General features: G+C 37.7%; 2 protein-coding genes across 3 annotated transcripts in view; one reads left to right on the forward strand and one right to left on the reverse strand.

The window, feature by feature from the left end:
* The window catches only part of LOC109406883 (uncharacterized), a 106,201-nt gene that overhangs the window by 58,920 nt on the left and 20,798 nt on the right, over positions 1–26,483 (forward strand). The window contains exons 1-2 of one of the 2 annotated variants that reach the window (XM_019679892.4): positions 870–1,106; positions 24,524–24,877. In XM_019679892.4, coding sequence (XP_019535437.2) covers positions 24,623–24,877 — 255 coding nt within the window. In that variant the 5' untranslated portion in view covers positions 870–1,106; positions 24,524–24,622. Of the gene's footprint in view, positions 1–869; positions 1,107–24,523; positions 24,878–26,483 lie in introns of those variants that run through there. The other variant, XM_029863215.2, reaches the window with a different exon arrangement.
* Positions 898–16,984, reverse strand: LOC134290530 (uncharacterized). Its single transcript, XM_062857687.1, has 4 exons — positions 16,773–16,984; positions 16,385–16,706; positions 16,049–16,294; positions 898–972 (listed from the first exon to the last, which is right to left on the reverse strand). The coding sequence occupies exons 1-4, from the start codon at positions 16,982–16,984 to the stop codon at positions 898–900; spliced, it is 855 nt and encodes a 284-aa protein (XP_062713671.1).

A 26,483-nucleotide genomic window follows, 5' to 3' on the forward strand; every position in this document is an offset into this window, starting at 1 on the left:
AGTGGTGGGGCAAGAGTTCGAATAAGACACACACATAGTGTTGTAACTCAAAATTGAAAAGACATTGGGCGTAAATTTGTTCAGCAAAATTTTTGGTCATGGATGGTAAAATCACTACACGGTATTCATTTATTTTTATCTGCTTCGATTTTTTGAAAAAAATGAATTTTCAACTAGGGTCGAACTTTTGCCCCACCTTACTCTACAAAAGTCGTGAGAGAGCTGTGAGTACAAGGTGAGTAAAGTGAGTATAATTTATACTCACCTCGTGCTCACAGCCCAGCCCTTTAACGACTTCTGTATGCATGTGCGACCTCTACTTTATTCAGCAAACTTTTAGAAAACTACAATGTAAAAGTCGTTCAAACACCGTTTTTTGATAGCATGCTTCTAAACTGAGATACATAGTAGCAAGTGAGTATAACTTTTTGCAAGTGAGTGTTCCCAACACTGGTTATAGTTCGTCAAGCTTTGTCACTAAACATAGTGCATCTCCACAGTTGTCGTCCAGAAAACGAGAATTTATTAGTAGTAGGGTAAGGAGTGAATGTAGTAGAGAGTAAAAAAGCATTTTAGTAAATGCGTTTACTAAAAAAATACAGTGATATTTTTGGAATACTTTTTTCAAAAAAAAAACTTCACGTGTCAGTACATAAATAGAGCATATTTTTCAAAAATAGTGTCCATACTTGACTAGCACGTCTTTCCTATTCCCTTCTGGCAGTGAGCAACTCACGTCCGAGTTCGCACCCAACCGAACGTGCCGTCGACAACGACAACGACGATGATAAACAGCAGCAGCAGTAGGTATGTCGTTCACTTGCTGCTGCCGCCACACTAGATGCGCTACGTGTGTTTATATTTATATGTACATTTCTGAGCGGAGCTCGGGTTAGTTCACGGACGGTTCTCCATCAGTTCGCCGGCTTTTTTCTGTGGTGTTTGATCGATCGCCAGTTGTGCTGTGATCCTCTGCTAACGTTAAACGTTTTGTTCGTAAATCGGTTTTTTTATATTTCTTTTTCGTGTGAGTTAATTCGGAAAAATCGTTGCTTTAATTTGTTGTGTGAAAAAATCTGTGATATTTCCTGTATTTCAAAGAAAAGGTGAATATGAATTATTTGGAATATTCAATTAAAAAATGCCGAAAATTAACGAAAATTGATGTCAACTATCAAGTGCCGTGAAGGTCACCTGTTGCTCAGTCTAGCAGAAAAAGATGCGTGACTTAAGCCTAATTAAAGTCACAATTCAATTTCCTGGTGGTTGTTGGTCGAATATTTTCAGAAAGATGTCGTGTTCGATAATTTACTAGTGTTTCCAGTGAAGTATGAAATCTCAAACTATCATTAAATGATTTATAAAGTAGAACAAAGCTAGAAATGGTGTGACTTATAATGTTTATCAACTTTCCTTTTCAAAAATAGGAACAATGAGTGAAATAGAATTCTTTGAAATGGCTCAGAACCGAAGCTTTCATCTTTAACTGGTGGAACAGTTCACCATGATTGGTTAATCATTATACCGGATCATTATTCAGAATTTGATTACATTAGAGAGTTCGTAATTCGACGACACTTGCAAAGCCGGTTTTCCATACTGCTCAGTTTAATAGACAGTCTCTAATGTCTTATATAAGCCAAACGGCGGCGATTGAACTCTGATATGAACAACAACCCGACCTACGCCAATCCGATACACTTTGTGGAAGGCACAGAACGTGCCAGTGCTGCTTGGTGCATTAACAAAACGTGCGCACCGATTTGTGGGTCAAATCGCATTGTGATATTTTTAGCCTTAGAAGAAGAATTGTTGCGATTGCGAAAGGAGAATTTTTATGAAGCTCAATCGTCGCGGTCTTTCTTCTAAGACGCATAGTGGGTGAAAGGTGATCAAAAATCGAAAAAAAAGATGTGATCAAATACTTTATTTGACACGAATGCAAAAAACATCATAAAGATCTTCTCAGTTAACGAATCTTGAAAAATGTCAAGGTTTCAAAAATACACAAAACCAATTTCACCATGCTTTGAAATTGTGAAGCATCTCCAACTGATAGCATTCCTAAAATGATCACAAAAAGGATGTTCAAACGTGGTTCAACGATGACATAAAATGAAATTTTCTCGATACAGTATGCATATAGTATGTACATAGTATCAGTCACGTGAAATTCATGTCATGTAATAGTTAATAACTCTGGAAAAGCTGAGCAGCAGTTTCTATCCCAGTTGGGACGTTGCCAAGAAAAAAGAAAGATGTTACTATGCTACGCCGGAACAAGTGATTAAAGTGACATTTCTGCTTTTGACCAACTTTTGATAGAAATACGACCACTGTGTGCGGCCTTACCCCGAAGTCGTGTTGTGTTTTTGATATTCCTAGTGGGTTATAGTGTGACGACGGCGATGACGGCCGGCAAGCGAGTAAAACGCTGCCGTGGTGTGAAGCTGGTTTCTTGCAGTGGACTTTGGATCTACGCGCGACTTTCGGCGAAATGAATGAAATTTGATGATGCGAATGAGAGGAGAAGAACTGCGCGAAAAAATATTACGGTCACGGGAAAAATTGCCGAACCATCATAATGCCATATCAACTTCAATGCCTCGCAGAAATGATCTCGAACATTTCTCTCCGTGTCTCCTCACGGGATGGCATCTGACTGCGCCTACCTACGTGTGTGATGCTGCTGTGTGCTCGCGTACAAAAGAGAAAAATGGACTTTGTACCGGGATTGCAATGTCATCAACACTTATCACTATGTTGTGGCTGCGGCTAGGTGGAGGTTTGAACGAGACACAGAAAATAGTTCCGTTGAGCTACTTGCTGAGGCTGTCGAGGCTGTAAAACACGCAACTGCTTCGGTGACGGCAGTGTATAATCAACTTCGTTTTGATGTGTTTAGATTACATGTTAGGAAATGTGACAAAAAGTTTCAGATTTGTAATTTGATAATTGCGATATTTACCTTAGCCAAAATACTCACATGTAAGCATTTCTGTTTTCAAGAAAAATATGAAACAAATGGAGACGCTTGGTTGTTGGTACCTAAAACCCATATTAATATAAACGGTGCGGCATCTTCATGAAGACATTTTTCGTCGTACCTTATGGGATTTGAACGACCCTGTGTTCCAACCTATTTTTCATTACGCAAGACCAAATAGAGTTATACAGCAATTATTGCATTCTGATTGACCAGTTCTCCTACACCAGTGTTTCTCAAACTATGGATCATTACCCATAGGAAATGCCTCTGGAGCCGACCTACTGATACCTGAACCCATAGCTAGACAGGTGGATCTGGCCAAAGTCTGTACTTCATACAAATTATATTAATTTGGCATGGACTAATACTACCAAATTTGATCTACGTGTTTATGAACATGCCCTTCCCAAGTAACAATTTCATTGCTGATTTATTTTGTTTGATTTTTATTACAGTTTTATTTCAGCAGTACCCAAAGCTCACAATTTTATGACTACTCAAAACCATCTCTGAAAGGTTTTATGGCATTTTTGAAGTTATTTATAAAATCACAATTCAAGAGTAAACAAAACTCTTCAATATGGGAAATTTGATACCGTTTCAAAGCAGCAATATAACTACCAACCCAGTCAACACACGATCGCATATGATGTTAAATATGATGCAAAAGTGGAGGCGGTATACGCACACTTTACACGCGGTTAAATGGAAGCATGTACGGTGGCACACACTTATATGAAAAACAAAAATTTCGAAAAATGCCAAGTCTTACCACCTCAATCAGTTGTTTTGGACTCCCAGAAGCTACGTTCAAAATTTGAGCAAAATCGGTTGAGCCTAAGGGGGCGATCAAAACGCTTGAAGTTTGTATGGGAAAACTTGGCCAAATGTATGCAGAAATTTTAAGTTTTCGAATTTTGCCGCTAGGTGGCGCTGTTAGCGTTCAATTATCAAACCCTTTGGTATTATTGTAGGTGAATATATGCCAAACAACTTTGTCGAAGACCGCAAAGTGATCCAACGTCTGTGAAAAAAGTTATACCGATGGGTACAAACCAGTGATTCCCAGAGTGGGCGGGAATCGGGTTGAAGGGGGGCTAAAATACTGTAAAAGCGGCATTTTTTTTTAGTAGTGTACAGATGTTTATTCATTTATAATGATAACATACCCTAGGATTTTTTTCTTTATAATTAAAAAAATGCATGCTCAAAACAACTTCGAAATCCACATAATTATACAGAATTTCAAAATTGTTACATGTATTGAAACAATTGTAAGTGTTTCTGGAAATGTTTTTAATTTTGCAACTCGAAAATCTTAAATTTTATTGATAACTTTTGATCGATTTGGTTTCAGAGTTTTTTAGTGAACATTTAAATTAAATCTTACTGAAAATGTAAAGGAGATTTTATTCTTGTTAAGAATATTGTTGATAAGAAAATGTTTGTTTTTTTCATTTTCATAGAACACATTTATGATTGGTTGAAATACTCCACTTTTGGTAAAAGTCATCATCATAAAAATAATAATTCTGCTGTAGTTCGTCAAACTGTCTTTGGGTCCAGGAAAATTAGGAATTCTGCTTATCTCTTGGAGTGGTTTCCATTATCAAACCCTTAACCACCACCCCCAAGAGCCACAATGTGAGGAAATAGAATTTGCAGTATAAAACACCTTCAAAAGAAAAAAATCGGCTCCGCTGCTATTATTAAACTACTACTTGAATTGAATGTACATGCCATCATTGTTGACGAAATGTCAGTGTCAAATAAAAAAAGTATCATTGATCGTTGAAAATCCCTCCCGCAGTAAATATCTGGCTGCGTCACTGTACCCAAATAAATCAGTTTCGTTTATTTAATGCATATTTTTTCTAAAAAAAAATCATTAGGTCCCAGATGTTTTGACAATTCTTAAAGGGGGTCACCACCTCAAAAAGGTTGGGAACCCCTGCAATAAATTAAGAGGCGTTCTAAAGGGATTCAGGGAACTCCAGGGCCATATCTTAAACCCCATTAAACAGCTCTGAAAAACCCTATATTCGCTCCTGAAACCCCCTCGGACTCCCTATGACCCCCGTATGACTAAAATGCTCTGAGGCCTCGTGGTCCTTCCCTGAAACTCCCCAGAGATCCCCTGGGGTCCCATCCCAAGTAGCACCTGTAACTTAGGAAATATTTTAGAAAAATAATAAAGATTGCATAGCCGTTTCACTTCAGACTAATGGTAACAATTTTATTTTTGCAGTATACATTCTGGTTACTCAGACATCACAACGCAATATAAATTTGCAGAAGCTACATTAATGTCCCACAGTGGCTTTCATGAAACATGCTCTTGAACTGTCAAATTCAAAAAGTTGCATTGTTGACATCATCCTGTTACATTGAAACTAAAAACCAAAACAAATGACCAGACCAGTTGCTGCGAAGTCAATGTTTGGTTGCCATGTATCATGTTACCGAATGCCGTTTCCAAATGACAACAGTGTAACTTTTTGTTGTTTCATTGTAAACACATATGAGACGCACAAAAACCTACGATTACTTGGTCACAAATGTGCAACTTAGGGGCTGTCCATTTATTACGTAAGGGAATTTTCACGATTTTTCGACACCCCCTCCCCCCTTGTAAGATTTTTTGTATGAGAAGCCAAACATTTTTGTATGGCGCGTAAGATTTCTCAAACCCCCCTCCCTCCATAAACCCTTACGTAATTAATGGACAGCCCCACCAGTTACAAACAGATTGAGATCAACACTGCATGTCAAAAGTATCAACTAATTAGATATGTTTGTATGCTAAAACTTAAACAACAAATTCGATGTTTTGACCTTATTATGTTGAAGATGCATTTAAAAATATTTGCTTTAAGTCCTGTAGTTTAGAGTCCTGTATAAAACAATGTATGATGTGGATATTGATATTTTCAGACATCCAACCAGCAATGTAGGTTCTCCCAAGTAATCACAATGGCGATTACTTGTATCAGTTAAAAAAAACTGACATAAAAATACTTTCAGTTATGATTTTGGAGTCTTAATCAAACATAATAGAAAAGAAAACTTACCACATTTGACGAAAAATGGCCCGGCAAGGCTAGTATCCTTTTTCCCGTTCTAATATCGTATAACAAATCAGTGAGACATGCAAATGTGTATGCTAAAATTACCGAATTTGGCAAGCGCGCGGGTTTTCTGTAAGTAAAATTGACGATTTCACCAGAAAAATGGCATTGCCAAGCTCATTTAGGATATCGACCAAAAACATTGCCATTTTGTTTGAGCGACACTTTATTCAATCGCCATGGTCATGCTTTGGCGGATCCATTATCATAATTTCATAATTGTTATGTCGAAACCAACAATGTAACATTGAGTTTATTTTTCTATTGCAGTGTAAACAAACTTCATTACACATTAGTTACAATCTAATCTCCTATGCAACGAACAATATGTTGCACAGAGGCTCCACCTCCTGCGCTTTTTCGGTTGCATAGCTGTGGGAATCGATGTTGCAGTCATTCAGAATCGACTTTTGCATTTGTCACATAGAAATTACCGTGATTTAGTTGTAACAAAGTGTGCTGCTTGGGATGGAACCCCCTGAAATGCTCCTGAATTCTCCTTGATCCTCATAATCGCCCCATAAGACCCCCTGAACGCCCCTTAGACCCCCTGTAACCCCTTGAAATGTGCCGTAATTCTCCTACCGCCGTATTCCAGTTACAGTATGCGGCAGGAAAAAATGCGAAAGTGTTTTTCAACTTCAAACCTCGTTTTCGTCCATTTGACGTTACCCAATCTATGTTTCAACGTTCCATGATCTCTACTAGGCTAGTTTTCTGAAAAGTTAACTAAAAATTTTCCCATTTTGGTCACTAACCTTTACAGGGCGGCGCCTGAAGCTGAAGACTATCAGAATTTTCAAACCGCAGAAAAGTACACAGGTCGCTAAATTTCGTATCTGATAAAACAAAATGTTTAATTTTCTCTACAGTATCATCAAATATATGTACTTATTTCATCTAGTATGTGAAACTACATGGCTCTGGATCAGTGTGGTCTGGTTGTTCATCAAATTGAGACTAATTTTGTTACTGTTATAGTCATTTTGTTTAATGACCATTGGGCGCGCAGTTTATTGATACCCGCTTATTAGGCTTACATTATCATATGTTAAATATCAAATATGTTCATTTTTATTTTTCAGTGCTAGAACATAGATATTGACTGATACACTGTCATGAAAAAATAGTCATATATATCCCATATTTAGCGTGTAATAGTGCCTTGAACTTTTCGCATTTTTTCCTGCCGCACCCTGTATTGCAAGGACAACAGCATTTACACAAAGAACCAAACGATATTTGTAAACAATTTACAAAGTGATTAATTTCTGATAAATAATCTACCTTTTGGTTACATTAGAAAGTGTTTAGATAGTTCTTGTCCCATTTCAGGGTTGTGGAGAGTTTTTGATTTCATGTGATTATATATGAAGGCGGTCAAGTATCGTCTTCATACTCATTGACTATGATATGACTGAATAGGTGAAAAGGAAAATTGCCAATGGTATTTTTGTTTTAAACATTCAGTGTGAAAATAGTCAAATTCACGCAGTTTTTGCTCAATTACTATGAACATTTGGCACCCTATCACTGAGATACACAGATGTGCCTTTGAAGCACTCCTGAAACCTCCTGTGCCCCCTAAAACACCACCGAAGTTCCCTGAAACGTCCCTGAAATCCTCTAAACGCCCTGATACCCCCTGAAACGCCCCTGTGAAGCCCCAAAACCCAATGAAACCCCCTGAAATGCCTTTGACTTCTCCTGAAACCCTTGAAATATCCATGAGACCTCCTGGAACCCCGCATAGAATCCTTTTAGACCCTCGATATACCACTGTAACCTCCCTTTGCTCTCTTCTATAAACGCCACTGTCATTGTCATGGTTATCGTCGTATTACATTTTCTTATTCACATTATTGGTAGTGAATAGCTCTTCCTCTTTATATAAATGTAATTTTAGAAATGATCCATAAAATTTTGGAAGTGATCCATAAGACTATCTACTGTGAAAGTTTTAATAAAATGTCGAATGTCGAATGTCGAATCATTTAAAAAATTCTTTGGATCATTTTAAAAGTTTTAAGGATCATACGCTTAATTTTATGGATCATTCCCTATATTTTGATGACCGTTCTCCTATTTTCTGTGGATATTTTTTTTGTGTTTAATGGATCGTTTGCATATTTTCCAGGGATTGTTTTTCTAGTTTTTTAATCATTGTATAGATCATTTCCGACATTTCGTATAGCAGTTTATGAAATTCTGGAATCACTTATTGCTAAATTTTACGGAAAGAGGGACCATTCAACAATGTTGTATATGGGTCCAAATGACTGCTTTATGGTTTATGGTATCAATGGAAATTTTTCTTGAAGCATTCGTCGCTTTTCTTATGTAAAAGAATATTTTCCTAATTCATACTCTTTGTTATTTAAAAAATCTAAAATAAATGTTAGTCTACCGTTAGGTATCATATCGATCCTTTCTTTAGAAATAACTGCAACAAAGTTGTAGAACTTGTTATTAAATTGTTATTTCGTTCTGGTCGGGTATGTTTAAAATACAAACACAGTTTTTTTTCTTAACGATGCATAAAATTGTTTTAAAATGTTTGTTTCCGAGTGCAGAATAAATATTTGGCTATTCTTTTATGCTAAATACACTTTATCTATCATTCATGATATCCACATCAATTTGTTGTTAATTTCTTATAATAAGACGCAATCAGTGAAGTACTGGAATTGTAGTAATGAGCTGAATTTTTGTATGGTGAGATGGCGAATTTTCCGTTTCTGCAATGAAATGGTACAAAAAGCGTGGGTATTATGATTCTATCTCTAAGTTGATGCTAGGTATTTGAGTGAAACTTTGAGTGACTGTGTTGTTGTTTTCTCCATTTCTTGCAATTTGAGCAACACAGTTACCTAAAGTTTTGCTCAAATAGCAGCAAATTTGGTAATAGTATACCCACGCTTTTTATATCATTTCATTGCAGAAATTAAGAATTCAACTTCTCACCATACAAAAATTCTGCTCATTACTACAAATCTATCTAGTACTTCATTGATTGCGTCCTCAACTACAAGTTAACTATTCAATATCCATGCGCTTCCCAGTGTCCAACACTGTTAACGTGATAGAAATTTAAGTTTACAAGCATTTTCAAGCAGTTAATAATAATGATACTTAGCGCCATTCTTCGAAAATTTCTTCACATGCTTCCACTCGTGATGCCGAGAACCGCTTGCTTGCTCAGTAGCCGGCAGAAGAAGCTCATTTTCCTATCAAGAAGGCTCAGCAGGCACTTGAAAGGTCCATTTTCTCGAGTGGACACTTTACCCCACCAGCGAAAGAGCAACAGCATGCGCCCTTTTTTAGATAAAATCTCTTCAGGACTTCCTTGAGCCAGGATTCTACTATATGGCCAAGACAATAAGCCGAAATGTATCTGTCAAAAGTGGTCAAATATTTGTCATTCTGACAAATAGTGTACTAGTAGCTTTAGTTTGTTTAACAACAGCGATCAAATTAGAATCTGATGCGCTTAAATCACTTGCAACACAATTTGTATGAAGTTCAATGCACGCACACGTGCCACTAATGATGCAGTAAGCATTACCCGTAGAAGATAACGATATGATGCACACTGTATAATGCGTTGATATCGCAATTGGCCGGCGATTCATGTGCGCCATTTTTTATCAGTCATAAATAAGCACGATTGGTATGAATTCCAATGTGACGAATGGGAATTATCTTTGGCCCAAACATATGCAATCGAAAACGGATTTTCAAAAATATAATTTAGAAAACATTGGGTTTACTGATTTTATATACACATGTGGTGATGGTTTTATAAGTAACCACCAAGTCAACTAACAAGATTCAAACGAAACTGGATGAATTTCCTCAATTTTTGTTTTTATATTTTTTTATTTAATAACAGATCGATATTTTCAAAATCGGTTCCCATGCACATTTATAGGAAGGATCGAGGTATCTCTTGAAGTTTTTCCTGCTTGAAAATGTTTTCCAATTTTACAGCACCTAAATTTCGAGAAAAATGTTGTCGAGATATTTTGATACTTCTCCTATAAATGTGCATGTTAATGGATTTGAAAATATTGCTCCGTTATTTATTAACAAATTTAAATCCTCGACTGGTTCTTTCTTTTCATAAAATGTATCAATAACATATTCGTGGGTTGCTCCATAAAATGTATAAAGTAATCCATTGATAACTAAGGCGAATGATACAAATTCAAATAATATAGGAAATGATCCATACAGCCATAGTGTAAGTTTGACGAATCAGTCCAATGATCGATAAAATGCGATAATCCTTATGTTATAATCAGTTATCAAATAATATTTTGAGCAGATCCCGGGCAGAGTTCAAGTACTGACGATCAAAATGTGATATTGGTTTGTTTGAGATAAGAGGTAAAAGTACTGAAAATAATAGCAAAAATTTGTTCTTGGACCACCTTACCAATAGCAAAATATGATATTTGAAGATCAATCAAATAGCCCACTGCTATTGGTTAGATCTTCCCGTGAGCTAAATGTGCTATGATGATAATGTTCCAGGAGTAAAATTGAGATATTGTTTTCAGTACTTTTACATCTTATCTCAAACAAACAAATATCACTTTTTGTTCTCCATATCAAAATATGCTATTATTAAGCTTTTTCCTTCTGCTCGGGATATCAATATTTTGTTGATAATGATGAAGATTATTGTAGCAGCTGATGCAACGTTCCTGAACACACATGCGTTCCATGATTTGTTTATTATTATTTCAATGCATGTACTACCAACGGAGAACGTGATGATGGTTAAATTTTCTGTGCAATGACGTTTTCTGAGAAGTGATTCATTCTATTACAACCTATCGCAGGGTAGGCACAACACTGTGTTTAGGCACTGCTTATACATATGGTCATATGATTTATTTCGTTTATTTCTGTCTATATCATAGCTATTGAGAATCTCATTTTCAGCAGTTATTGCATTGGTTGGTCAGTTTGAATTTACTACCTACTTAAACTAACGACATCATGTTGCACATAAGCTACATACATATCATAGGATTTTCGACGAACGAATTTTCCTCAACCCAGTGTTTTGAAAGAGTAATGTGATTCAAAATAACATATTTTGACGTGTTTTGTTCTGTAAAGGCATCAGCTTGTTTAAAATAATACAAAGTGTTAATTAGTGCAACAATGTAAGACAGTTTTAGCAGAAGAATCATTTTAAAGGGCGAACACGATGAAATTGCCACACAAAAAATATTGTATAACTTTTGATTGCGTTCGTCAAAATAGCTAATTTTTTTACTATGAATAGTATATTATGTGTAGCTAATACCATAAAATTTTTGTTAAAATCGGTTGAGTAATGGCGGAGATATTGTTGAAACAAGGAAATTGCCACTTGAGAATCTTGTACAAACAAACATTTTGGAAAATATCGCTTTTTTGCCGTTTCAACGCTGGCGCCAAAAATACTGAACCGATTTCAATGAAATTTTTTTTTTGTACGTAAAGTATGTATGTAGAAGTAGTTTGTCAAAATTTCATTCAATTTGATCATACCGTTAAAAAGTTATAGCCATATATGTCGCACTGTGTCACAATAAGCAGATGTGGTTTTTGGTATAGTGAAATTCAAACTGCTCTTACTTTGAAAGTACTCAACAGCAATGGCTGAAATTTTCACTGTAAACAGTTTAACACAACAAGTTTACACTGTCAAAGTTTTATAAAAATCGGGACAGTGTTAACAGTTCTACAGTTAAAATAGTGCACGCGGAACTAAAAATGGTCAAAAAGTACCTAAAATTTACCTTGAAGCGATTTGAGTTTTGGATATTTACTAGAAAAAGTACTGAACCGATTTCGATCAAATTTTTACCACTTAATTGATACTATGTTAAGAATATCGAGTGAAATTTTCAAACGTTTTGATGAGGTAACAAAAAAGTTATAGCCTAAGTAATTTTTTGAAATGGGTGTACAAGTTTTCTAAAATCTCATTTTATGATATCGACAATATATGCTCCAATACTCAACCGATTTTAATGAAAATTTTATGGTATTAGCTACACATAATATACTATTCATGGTCAAAAAATAAGCTATTTTGTCGAACGCAATCAAAAGTTATACAATATTTTCTGTGTGGCAATTTCATCGTGTTTGCCCTTTAAACTAAGGCGCTTTAAAAGTTTTTTTCGACAAAAAAACAGGGGTCGTGTAAAATTACGTAATACGTGGAGTAAATAAGCTTTCATTATGGAGAGTATTAGCATCAACGACCAAGCGCCTCCATTACTCATCAAATTTCTTGAAAACACATGATTGTCAGCAAACTCTCTTAAGGTGACTTGGCGCACCACAGAATTTTCATAGGAATCAATGACTTTTCAATTTTCAATGATTGTTTGCCTCGCGTTTTTTGAAGTGATAAAAACGGGGAATTCTGCAGCCACGCAGCAGAAAAAGTATCATCACATTCACCACGAGTGAGCATATAGGATGATACATTTTCATACAAATATGCGCTTTGGTGACTGAGTTTTATCACTTTGAAATTTCGAGCGAGATTTCAATGATGCTGATGACGCACTATGCGTCCCCTTACAAGCAACTATCCAAATGAAAAATTTAAGCAATGCCCATGCGTTCCCCATCCAGGCTAGAAGGATTCCTTAAAGGGAATCCCAAGTAACATTTTGATAATCAATTAGTCCTGAAGAGGTTTTGAAAACCGTCATAAAACCTTATGCTTTTTATTTTGGTTTCATGATGGTTTTAAGAACCTCTTCTAGTATATTTGAACAAAAAATGTCACTTGGGAATATATTTTGTTAACGCTTGCCAAATGTTAAGCAATTTTTTCATGCGTTGGGTCATTTTATCCGATGAGCGCCTTGTAACCGTGTTCCCATTCATCGTTTTACTCACCAAACATAATACGTATTGAGCAAAAGAGATCCGTCAAACTACTTATTCAAAGTGAAGCACTCATCTAGTGCGCATAGCAAATTTAACTTGTGTGTGCACTCATTTACATAAGTGCTCTTCCATCCTGTATAAAAAAAACATTTGCCTCCTGTTGAAATAATATGCAAGATGTAGGCACTACCTTGACGCTGCTTCGAGCATTTAAGAATAGCAGTGACTCTTCTTAACTAGGGTTATGGTGCCATTAATAATCCTCATCTTCCAAATTAATCCTATTAGCGATTATGGCAGTGCTCAGTCCCAAAAAAAAATATACAAAAATAAGAAACAAAACAAACAGCGATTCAATCCCTTATATCGAGTAGGACGAAATTAGTAGCACCATGCTCAAGAGATGGGACGATCTGCTTATATAGATTTCCGTTAGATGGTCCTTTCTGGTCGACAAAGCACCGAAGCTGAGAAGCAGTCACAGCTCAAGTGGGGGTGTTATGTCAAACTAAGTGAAAATGATGCAAATGAGTCACAACGTGAACGCGTAGTAGTAGTAAAGATGATGATGCTTCTAAGAGCCGCTGGTACAGTCTTAAACACGTATGTGCTCCACACGGTTTGTTTGTCATTCTAGTGTGCTTCCATCATCGCATCGGAGCACGTGTTGTTGGTTGGAGCAGTGCATTATGAAAACAAATCTGCTCGTTTGAGCTCAGTGGCACTGCAAGATGGGTGGGAGCTTGATGCTTTTGATAACAGTTATTAAATTATGATAGAATCTGTTGTTCTATTAAATTTGGCATTTATGCCTTGCTCGTACACTAAGTGTACTGGAAAGGCTATATACTCACTCCAAAAATGACTTTTTAGTAGAAGGCCCGGAGGGTCGAGTCACATATACTAAACTCAGCTCAACTAGCTGAGGTGATGTCTGTGTGTGTATTATGCTGCGGCTAATTTTTGAAAAGTTTTTGAAACCTGGAATTCGTAAGCTCTTTTAGATGGATTCAAATGACATAAAAAGAGAAACCTCAGAGTTTGAGCCAAAAATATTGAGATTTAGAGATGGCGCAGGCGATTGAATTTTCGAGTAATAAAATGATATTTTCACTTCACTTTTTTCAATTTTCAACTGATTTTCAATATTTTTATGAATCTCTCACAAATTAAATTTTGAATGAACATTTTTTTTTCCAAAGTCACGTAAAATATGAGTTTAAGTGCGTTGGTTTTGTTTACGAAGAGATTTGTGCGCTCGAAATCGTGAGTAGGTGCCGAAGCCGGCCATTGTGGCGGCCATTTTGGGATCCTAACAAGTCTGTCCTTAAAGATTTAATTTTTTTTTCTTCTTTTTACAAAAAAAAATAACTTTTGGGCCCGAAAACTTTTAAACCGCTTGACCAAATTCAAACCTTTTGGCGTGCTTTTGTACAAAAAAAAAACTCACATACCTTTTTGGCAGTAAAACTCAACCGATTTTAATGACCAATGGTTAATTCTAAGCCCGTGTGTTACGCAAATAACTTGTAGTCAGTCGGACGAGTAAACAAAGACTGATTTTATTATCGAGTTCAGGTTGAGTTGAGGTAATACATATGAAGCAAATATGTTGGTGAGTGAAGTGGATATAAACAAAGTACATATTATTAAAAAGGTTGGTAGAGTCTCCTAACATCTCCCCCTTCATCGTTAAAAAAGATCATTTCAAAGTCCTCGAATTTCTTCGGGATAGCGATGGCTCGACGTGACCGGAAGGGCGCGACAGACTCGCGTGCCGGTAGACGTTGAGAGCTTGGTTGAGATTCCCTGCTGATGACCGAAGGTTGCAAGGGTGGGTTATCTTGTAGAGTAATCGGCGAACGCTGTGGATCTCACCGAGGTTCTTCCTTGATGCGCACTGGAGTCCTCGCTTCGGGATACACCGGCTTTATCAGAGTGTTGTCGCGGCGATATTCCTTGTCTCCCGCAGCAACTATTGTTGAACGGTCCGTAACTGGTTTAACAACAGTTGCGGGGCGCTAGTCCTTGTCGTCTGGCTTCAGCTTCATGAACAACGGCTGCCCGATCTCTAATGCTGGAAGCTTCTTTGCCTTGCGATCGTAGTACTGCTTCGCTTCATGTCAATTCTTTTTTATCTTCTCGGCGACACCTTCTTCTATCTTTGGCAGATACTTCCCCTCTGCCATTGGTACACCAAACCGTGTGCGTCTGTTCAATAATCTCTGAGCCGGAGATGAATCACACTTGTTCGGAGTATTGCGAATCTTTTCTGAAATCCGCATACCGGCCAACAACTCGTGCGACGACAGCCCATGCGCCGGGTTGTGCGCCATACAAAATGTAAATAAACAAGTGTCAAAATGGTTCGCGCCAAGAGCTTTATCTCTCTTAGGGTTCGGTTCCATTTATTGTCTAAAACATTGAACTTCCTTATGTCTGGAATTAATGTACAACAAGGATATTATTGACGGTAACAACGCTTTTACTTCATTAAACCATTGATAAATAGTGATTTGGCTAGTGAAAAACTTGGCGCATGGGCAATCGGCGCGCAAATTGTGCGCTGGTGTGCGGATTTGAGTTAATCATCGCAAAGTGCCCAACACACATTATACCCTGGCGCGCAACCTAGAGGTCGAAGAGAAACTTGTCGAAATGCTAAAAATTCTCGAGAAGCTCAATATTTCTCCACTGCAGAAGAAGATCCCAAAAGTCCTGTTTCGATTCGTACGCTTTCTTTAGTAGTATCTTCGCAATTTTAACGGCTGATTCGGCTTTGCCGTTTGCCTGCTGATGGTAAGGGGCTGACACGGTATGCTGAAATTCCCAGTCCTTCGAAAATCGCTGGAAATCCTGGCTCACAAATTGTACACCATTATCCGTTGAAATGAACTGCGGTCTCCCAAACCTCGCGAAATTTTTCTTGTAAGCGTTGATAATCGCGGCTGAGTTCAGAGATGGTAGTTTATCGATGTCAAAATATTCAGAGAAATGATCAACTGTTATTACTTAGGTATACCGCTTTTCTGCCTCCAAGCTCAATTTCGCACAAGTCCATGCTCAGTTCCTGGAAAGGATAGCTGGGAATTTGATGGCTCTGCATGGGCTGCAACTGTTGATTTGGTGCAATTTTTTGACAAATGTCACACTGCTGAACCTTCTGACGAATTTGGTCGTAAATGCCGGGCCAAAACACTGTGTCACGAGCAAGCTTTGTCGTAGCTTCGATTCCGGAGCGCGATTGATGCAGCCGATCCAGAATATCCTATCGAAGGCTTCGTGGAATCAATATTTTGTCATTCCGAAACACAAGTCCGTTATGCGTGCTGAATTCATCCCTGAATGGCCAGTAAACCTGCAGCGACTCTGGTACTTCCGACTTTGTAGGCCATCCGTCAATCACAAACTGGATAATTGTTTGTATTTCCGGATCCTGCTTAGATTCCGCCTTGATTTGCAGAACTCTGTCATCCAAAATGGGAATGTACTCCAACGCATACACATCGCAGATGTCCTTGCTGCATACATCGTTGTCAGCTATTGACGCCCGTGAAAGCATGTCAGCTATGATGACTTCCTTACCTGGAGTAAACCGTAGAACCGTGTTGTACCGTTGAAGGGCCAAAAGCATCCGTTGGATTCTCAGGGGTGCTTCCACTAACGGCTTCTGAAAAATCCTGATGAGAGGCAGATGATCCGTTTGAATCGTAACCGGTTTCCGAGGATGTACATTTCAAATTTACGGCAGGCAAACAGGATGGCCAATGTTTCTTTCTCGATCTGCGCATACTTGCGGTCCGTTGCGGTCCGTTGCGTTCAGAGTCTTCGAGGCATACACCACGGGCTGACCATCCTGCAGCAGTACAGCTCCGAGCCCAACGCTACTGCTGTCACATTGGATAACGACATCTTTCTGCACATCAAAATATCGAAGGACGGGAGCGCTTGTAACCATTTGCTTCAGTTAATCAAACGATTGTTGCTGTTCCTGATTCCAACTCCATGGTTCGTGTTTGTTGGTCAGCCGACGAAGTGGTTCAGCTACTGATGCAAGACTGGTCAAATAGTTGGTCAGATATGTTATCATACCCAAGAACCGAAGCAGCGACGGTACATCCTCCGGTGGGTCCATTTTAATAATACTGTCTAATTTTTCCGGGTCTGCCTGCACTCCGCTTGAGGTGAGTACGTGTCCGAAGAACTCAACCCTTTCCTGGCACAAGTTGATTTTATCGGCGTTTAATTTCACCCCTCGCTCTTGCATACGCTTGAGAAAAGCATCCAAGTTTGCGTCATGATCGCGTATGGCTTCTTCTAGTGTCTCTCCACAACCATAGATTAGCACATCGTCGGCAAGCGCTTTTACGTTCCGCAAACCGTTGATTACTTCATGCAGCTTCTTCTGGAAAATTTCGGGTGCCGGAGAGATCCCGAACGGCATACGCACCCACCTATACCGTCCAAACGGCGTCCAAAAAGTTGGCAATTTGGAGCTTTCCTCGTCCAGACGCACTTTGCATCCACGAATGTGAATACCTTGGCATTGGACAACTCTGGCAGAAACTCGTCGATCGTTGACATTTGATAATAAGGTCGTTTCAAGGCCCAGGCTGCGTATTCCTTCTGCTGAACGATGATTCCCTGTTGTTCCACCTCCACCAGCGTTTGGCGAAGCTCATCCCGCATAGTAACAGCAATCCTTCTTGGCTGCTGGACAACTGGCTTGATTGTATCGTCGACTTCCAGATGTACATTGTACATCTCCTTCTAGCCTTCCGAGACCTAGAGGGTCCAAGAGGGGGGTGTTAACCCCCCCCACCCCTTCCCCATTACCAATGTTCCATACACTAGGCGCCCCTCTGCCTTTTGTCGAAATTAGGTAAAACCCCTCCCTCCTTGGCGCCATTTCTGTACACTGGTCAAGTTTATTAGGCGCGGAATCTGGTCCCATTGCTTCCTATTGAAAATGGTTCGGAGCGGTCCAGCCGTTCCGGAGTTAGGCCATTTAGATGTTCCGAACCGGGTCCAGATATGAAAATGTTATTACATCAAACCGCGGAATTTTTGATAACCTCATGAACGGTAAGCAGGAATATAGTTTCAGACTTTTTCTGAACCACTAATGTTCCGCAGCCAGTTCCGGGTGTCCCGCCGGAGGTGGCCGAATAAGAAAGTTAACCAAACCCTTGCATGCGAAACCACTAATGTTCCGCAGCCAGTTCCGGGTATCCCGCCGGAGGTGGCCGAATAAGAAAGTTAACCAAACCCTTGCATGCGAAACATCAAATAGCGGCTTTTTCGATAACCAGAGAAACGGTCAGAGAGAAATTTGTCTCTGACCACACCTAGTATTTTGGAACATTTCGATAGAAATGGGCACATATCACATAAGTTATTGTGGTATTACCGGTTCCGGGTGTCCCACCGGAAGTAGTCAAATTTAAAGTGAACCAAATCCATACATGCAATACATTAAATCGCGGCTTTTTAGGTAATCCGATGAAGAGTAAGCAGTTAAATAGTCTCAGATCATATGTGGGACAACCGGTAGGGTCATGGAATCGATTCCGGATTTCTCACCGGAAGTAGTCAAACGTAACAGTGATATAAACCCATATATGCGGCACATCAAAAGCGGTTTTTTTGATAACCTGATGAAGGTAAGCAAGAAAATAGGCTCAGACCACATTCAAAACTACCGGTAGTGTTCCGAAATCGGTTCCGGGTGTCCCGCCGAAAGTGGTAAAATGTAAAAGTCAACCCAGCTCATGCATGCGACATGTCAAACTGCGGCATTTTTGATAACATGATGAATGATTAGTAAGAACATAGGCTCAGACCACATTAGAAACTACCGGCAGTGTATCAAAACCAGCGTATTGGATACTTCTCCGAAATTACGAAAGTGAAAAAATCGATGTAAGCTATAAATATGTGGAAGAGATCAAAATCTTGTCAAAACTAAAGCGATCTTATCAAATCACACCAATTTAGATTCCTGAGGTGAGTCAATGAATACTGTGACGAAAGAAGAAAATGAGATTTGCTATTTTCTAAAGCATTATCAGGATTCAGGAACATTTCGGCTTATGTCGACGGAAAGATCGTGAATACATATTTGAAGAGAAAGACACTACCGTCTACCCCGTTGGTTTGAACGACACCTCATGCAAACCAACGTTTTTTTTTTAATTTGAACTTCTACTTCTAGTAACCCTATGGACATCGAAAAACACACTGCTGGTAACCTTATTTGCTGTTTATGTTTTGATTCTTCGTTCCATTGCACCCAGTTCCACGAGCAGAAGGACGTTTGAACAATATTAGATTGAACGATGTGCAGATCAGCGGAGATCTAACTAAAAATTGTTCAGATTAGACGCAGTCAAACCAACACGGGGCAGACCGTATCACCGCTAGGTGGATTAATCTGGGTTTTTAGATTCATGGTCATCCAGGAATTTTAGAATTTCCTTAGAAGAAGCGGTTTTCTTCCAATATATTTTGATTGGTTGATTTTCCGGAATACTTTGTTCTGAACACTTTTTGAACTTATCCCGTTCGGGACGGAGCGCAAAATAGAGAAATTTCCCTACAAATGGCTCAACTTTGGCTCTACAGAACTCTAGAATTTTTCACATTTTCCTCATTTGAAAGAACTACTCTTTATTTTTCGATATCTAGCTTTGACTACTCAGATAAATCAAAAATAAAAACAAATGAGACAGATAAAACTTATCATGTTTTACGTTTTTTTGCCACTTTGACTTGTTGTGATAAATCTCACAGGCAACGTAAACAAAAGTGTGTTTGCACACATACAAGAATAAATAATGGTTGAATAATTGAAACAATTTACATCATATAAAACAAACACTAAACAGATGAAAAAAATATGCAAAACTGTTATCGCTCAACAGCACTATTGTGCTGATTCGTCACGAAAGGATTATAATATCACACATTTTTGTCGACGACAACAACCTCGTATCGCTTAGATTTTCGTACTTAGGGTCCTTTTTCTATGAAAAAAAAACACCATTTTCGTTTTTTCACACCATTGAAAAATGAGAATAAGTCCTTTTGAACAATACTTAAATATTTGAAAGTAGTTTGCTCTATTTTGAGATATAGTATCAAGAATAAACCATTTTAGAAGATATCATGAATATTTTTTTTAAATTGAGGATGTAGAACTTTGCTGTCTTTGAAAAAAATGAAATAAAACCTTTTTTCAGGTGACTTCCTATTTTTTTAATAATAACTCTGTAACTATAAGAGATAATATATGGTTTATTCGATAAAGTTGTTAAGAATTAAGTGATTTTCAACATTATAGAACATTTTATTGCTTTATATGGAAACAATGAAAAGTTGACACTGTGATCTTGAGAACCATTTGGGCAACCCTGATTTCGCATTATTGGAAAAAATGATCAATAGGTACATATGAAGAAACTTACCCGAAGACAGTATGTGACTAAGGGTCGATTTCTTCACCTCGGCTTAACCCGTAAGCCAAGCTTACCCATATAGTTAAACCTGGTTTAACGCCTAAGCCAGGGTGAAGTAATCGCCCCTAGAACGGCTCTCTGACCATTTTGATTGTTGTTACCATTCAACAAATCTTCGAAGTGCTCTTTCCACCTGGCTCCCACCATTATTTTGTCTGTGGCAAGTTTTATTCGCAGTGATTGCACATGGCGAGCACTGATGCAATCTTATGCTGCACACCCTCTGCAGTTACACAAAATCTACGCACTGTCTTCGTAATGAGATATGGCATTAGATACTTTTCTTAAAAATTTGCAGAAAAATTCAAAGTTTTGTAATTCAGAAGTCTTTTCAAATTTTTAAAGTTTTTTTTTTTCAAAAATTTTGGTATTCAATTTTACCTACAGCTCCTTAATATCGACACATACATTTCAAAAGGGCGTAACTGCTTTTGGAATCATCACCTTCTTTTAAAGCTGTGGATCATGTGTTATGATTTCCATGTTTTTCACAACAAGTACCAGATGGGAAAAACTCTCCTCTTTCCGACAACCACGGTGGTTTGAGTGTAAGGGAGGCAGTACGACCTACAGCTTTGAAAGACACTTACTTCCAAATGCAGTTACGCCCTTCTGAAATGTTGGTGCCGATATGTACAAATTTCACTAATAGATGTCTTGAAAATTTCTTTAGGAAATTCCTAAAAAAAAGTTCCACTGATGTAAAGTATTGTGTGTGATAAAACCAGCAATCATTCGAAAGTAGGATGACACAAAAGCTTCAATATCCAGGGGGTGCCCAAAATGTTTGGGATAGGCAACTTTTTTGTCTGACAAAAAAAATCAACATGCTGAAACTTTTCATAGAGTGCATCAAAGATTCTCAAACTTTGACTGTTTGTCAACCTATTATATGTACATCATTGGTACAAATTTAAGATCGATTGGTTAATCGCGAAGCTGAAACCATTCTCGTAAAACACTATTTTTAAATAACTAATTTTTGAACTGTCATATCTTGGAGACCAGTGTACCGAATTGAATGAAATTTTGAACGTTTATCAACAATATACTAATGCTAAAACATAGGTACTTTTCAAACATTGAAAAATATAATGATGAATTGACACTTTTTGGATCTTTATCGAAAAATGTATTTTTTTTTTCAATCTACACTCCCGTGCAAAAGTTTGGGGTCACCCCCTCAAAAACAAGGAAATGTTTTTCGGTCATATCTCCGCCATCTTTCATTTAATCCACTCGTTCTTAGACTCTATCGAAAGATAAAGAGTTAGATTTGATTCGTAGGTACTTTTCACAAATTTCATATGAAATTTTCAGTATAAAAAGTTTACCTAAACTTACATGTTTTTTCCTAAATCTGTACGAAAAATTGTTTTCCGTGCAATTCAAAATTGGGTCGACCAAATTTCAAAATTAAAGTTGCATTAGAACCCTATTTTTATCCTCTTAGAGAACCATTCGTTAGATTTTAGCGGAAAAATTCATAACATAATTTAAAGGATCGAGTTAGGTTTACAAGTCACCATGCAAAAGTTTGGTGTCACCTTTTAAATGAAGTCTGAGTTGGATTTCTATTCAAATCGTCATTGTTTTTTGTGCAACTTCAATTTCTTCTTGGATATTTGGAAGGCAAGAAACTGAAATGGTTATGAAATGTCCATAAACTAAGTTCTAGACTAAGTTATGGTAGAAAATTGGGTATAAAATCCATACTAAATCAGCTAAGTTCCTTATATAAAGTGCGAAAGAGGATAGAAGTGAGATATAAATTCGTTAACTCTACCCTATATAACTGTAAGTGTTAAAACTACAAATATACCATTACCCAAAAATCCATAACAACGAATGTCATTTCTCCGTATGTAATATTACATTCGAGATTTTAGGTTTTGGTGCAAAGCAAAGGATAATTTTTTGATAAAAATGCCATTTAAAATAAAATATGTAACATTCCTGAAACTTATGGATTTTGAGGTAATGGTATGTTTGTTGTTATAACACTTACAGTTATAAAGGGGAGACTTCACAAATTAGTCATTTTTATATCACTTCCATCCCCTTTCGCACTTTATATAACGAACTTAGCTGATTTAGTATGGATTTTATATACCATTTTCTTCCATAACTTAGTCTAGAACTTAGTTTATGAACATTGCATAACTTTTTCTGTGTCTTGCTATTCAAATATCAAAGATGGAATTGGAGTTGCACAAAAAAAATGACGATTTCAATAAAAATTCCGACTCAGACTTCATTTGGAAGGTGACCCCAAACTTTTGCACCATGCAGCATACTAAAAGGGTGACCCCAAACTTTTGCACGGTGACTTGTAAACCTAACTCGATCATTTAAATTGTGCTATGAATTTTTCTGCTAAAATCGAATGAATGGCTCTCAAATATAGAAATAGAGTTCTAATGTAACTTTAATTTTGAAATTTGGTGGACCCAATTTTAAATTACACGGAAAACAATTTTTCGTACAGATTTAGGAAAAACATGTAAGTTAAGTAAACTTTTTATACTAAAAATTTCATATGAAATTTGTGAAAATTACCTACGAATTTAATCTAACTCTTTATCTTTCGATAGAGTCTAAGTACAAGTGGATTAAATGAAAGATGACTGAGATATGACCGAAAAACATTTCCATGTTTTTGAGGGGGTGACCCCAAACTTTTGTACGGGAGTGTATGTCAGTAAATTTTATTTTTGAGGATTGCTTATTGACGTTTATTAAACGATGATCATTCATAGCCAATAAGGCCTTTTCAGTTCCGCTAAACGATAGTAATGCTGCAAACCAGCTTGTCATTAAAAAAATCCTCCATACGTACATTGCACCAACCTGGCTCCCAATCAGATCCACCACTACTACAGATGCTCAATAGACGATCGTATGTAATTCAACCTTCCTTCTGCAATCTTATGTCTAGAGAGAGAGAGCCAATCTTCACTGGCAAACTCGTTCCCATCCGAGACTGCTGCTGCTGCTGCCGCTGCAATAAAGTTGTGAAAAGCAGCAAGCAATTGCGGGTTAAAAAACTGTTGCTCTGATATGGCATTGAAAGATTCCAATCCCCTGCCTATAAGTTGGGATGAAGCGGGGTAAAATGCGATGATTGGAAATTCTCTGTTCTATTTCTTCTCAAGCAATAAGTATCTGGCTCAGAATTCAATGAGCTATGTTTATTTGAACCGTGTGTCTTCTCCGCTTATTAGCCAATTTTACTTTTGTACATCGTGCTACACGATCGACACGATGCATGAAAATTCTTTATAGTAAATGAAAAGTCTCAGGAATTTCGAAAATCTGATAAACATTTTCAAACAGCATAAAAAACAGAAAACACCTTGATCCTTCCTCTAAACGTGTATGGAGACCGATTTTGAAAATATTGTTCCAATATTTAAAAGAAATGAGGAAATAAATAAATATGCATAACAGAAATCAGGTACTATTGCACATTTGAATAAGTCGTTCTGTTCCAACGGCGCATCTCATACCAATCTTCCCCATATTCGAATGCAGAGCAATGTACCTATATAGCTGGAACGAGAAGCCCACAGTAACGGAAAGCGGAAGCAAATGTGCTACTTCCTACCCAACGAGCACCACCGATGGAGATTTGTTGAAAATAATTTAAAAATTTATCGCTTTTATCCGAGCAACCAAAAGGAAAACGAGATTTGGAAAAAGGCCCACTCCAGCCCAGTCAGTCACATGTGTTGGTGGATGGCCCGATGGCCATTCCAATCGAAATCCGCAGGCACTCTTCAAATATTAAGGATGTTTACAAACAGAAATGCGGCAAACCTATATTTAGACCAGAAAACACTTTGGGGATGTTTATCCGCAAAAGAAGCTTCAACGATTCGACCTAATCTCTGGTTTTGTTTGAATTGCATTTTCATGTCATCTACATCATTCATAACATCAAACTAATGAACAATTCTCTCCGTCTCTTTTCTCCACAGACTTACTAGTGTAGCCAAAACAAAACCATATCGGTAGTTTACAAAACCTGAACAATAAGAGTAGTATTTACAAAAACCCCCCACAAAGCTAAATAAAGTATGATTCGAGGAGTTTCGACGCGTCTGGCCCTACTGAGCAATGCCACCAATGCAGTGAAGAAATCGTGCCGCAAGCAATGTGTTCAAGCCCTTAGTACAAAAAGTCAGTTTAAGTATCTAGAGGACTACGTCTTCCCGCCGGAGAATGGCTTCGAGCAGAACTCGCTGTACGGCAAAACGCTCCAGGTGCCACATACCACGCTGGAGCAGTACGTGTGGGACAACTTCTCCCAGTGGGCCAACCGGACGGCTGTGGTAAGTTACCGATGAGAACAGTTCAGTTCAGATTTGAGTGCGTTACAAAAATAACACTCATCTATTTTTTTTCTTTTTCATAACAACATTTCTGCTTTTGAATGTCGGCAAAAGATATGTTTTATGTTACCCCAACCCGTCATGTCAACTTTTCAAAAACCTATATTTTTAAGAGAACACCTGTAACTATTGAACCAAAAGAGATAACGACCATCTCAGCGCACGATACGACGCGTCTTCAAATGCTCTACAAGTGTTTCTTGTTCGACTTTGATGAAAAATCAAAACTGAAAAAGTTAATGCCAGAAAACTGGGTTTTCTTGAGCCACCCTAAGCTAATTCAGAAAAATATATCTAGATCGGTCAATTTTAAAGCTACATAAAAACTGTCTTCATCGAACTTGCTCAAAAATGAAAGATCTACAATTTTCTCGAATAATGACGAACGAAAAAAGGTGTTTTTCGTTAAAAGCGATTAAAATTATTTGGCGAAAGAACGAAAATATAAGAGATACGAATTTGCCGCCTTCGACAAAAATGTGTGCTATTAAAAGTTTAAAAAGTGTTCAGAACAAAGTTTTTCGAAAAAATCAACCAATCAAAACATATTGGAAGAAACCCGTTTCTTCCTAGGAAATTCAGAGTGCATGCACCTGAGAGTCGCTTTAAAAAATACGACAACTTGTTAACAAATGTGATATTGCACTCTTGACCAGGTGCACCGCCTAGGAATTTATTTCCAAAAAGTACACCGCGAACCAAAACGTCTAAAAACCCATGGAATATTATATCTACATTATATCCTGTGGAGATATGTTACACGTCCGACTAGGCCTATTGGAAATCTTAGAGCAGAAACAGAAACTATGACATTCTTTCGAGATATTCAGGATTATCCAAAATGTTCTGCAATTTAGAACATGGGATCTACAGCCATTTACACAACTTTTTTTTGCTATTTTGAGCTATGCAACATTACCAACCGTGAAGATTGTATCTATGGGATACAGAAACTTCATGAAGCTGAAGTTGAGTGAGGTAAGGATATTAATGTTCCCATCGTGTGATCCTGCTAGATATATTGCATTCAATTATTTTAACTCAGCAGGCTTCATTTTGACATTATCAGAAAACCTTATAAATACAGCAAGTCTTCAGTCTGTCCGTCTTCAAATAGGCTCCGCAACTATAGGCATCGATACTTTTTATATCGGATATGATTCCTGTTACAAGTGTAGGTCTGATGTTCTGCACTCGTGAGTAAGATGGGTTGATCTGTAATATTCTAAAAGCATATTGGAATTGATAGTACAATGATAACGGTATCGTATGGTATATTTAAGTAACAGTTTATTGCGAATAGAATTCTGTACATGACATGGACTTAATTTCAGTACAGTCTAAACGAATGTCATAAGGCAGCATCCATTTATTACGAAACGCTAAAATCGAGATTTTTGGACGCGCCCCTCCCCCTCCGTAACACATTTTTGTATGAAAATCCTAATATTTTTGTATGAGCCGTAACTCTTTTTTCTCGCTCACTCTCCTAAGCATACACGAGAAACAGAAGGATGAAAGAGGGGGCACGCACAGGCCCCCTCTC

This window comes from Aedes albopictus, chromosome 3 (assembly GCF_035046485.1).
Source record: "Aedes albopictus strain Foshan chromosome 3, AalbF5, whole genome shotgun sequence".
Lineage (NCBI taxonomy): Eukaryota > Metazoa > Arthropoda > Insecta > Diptera > Culicidae > Aedes > Aedes albopictus.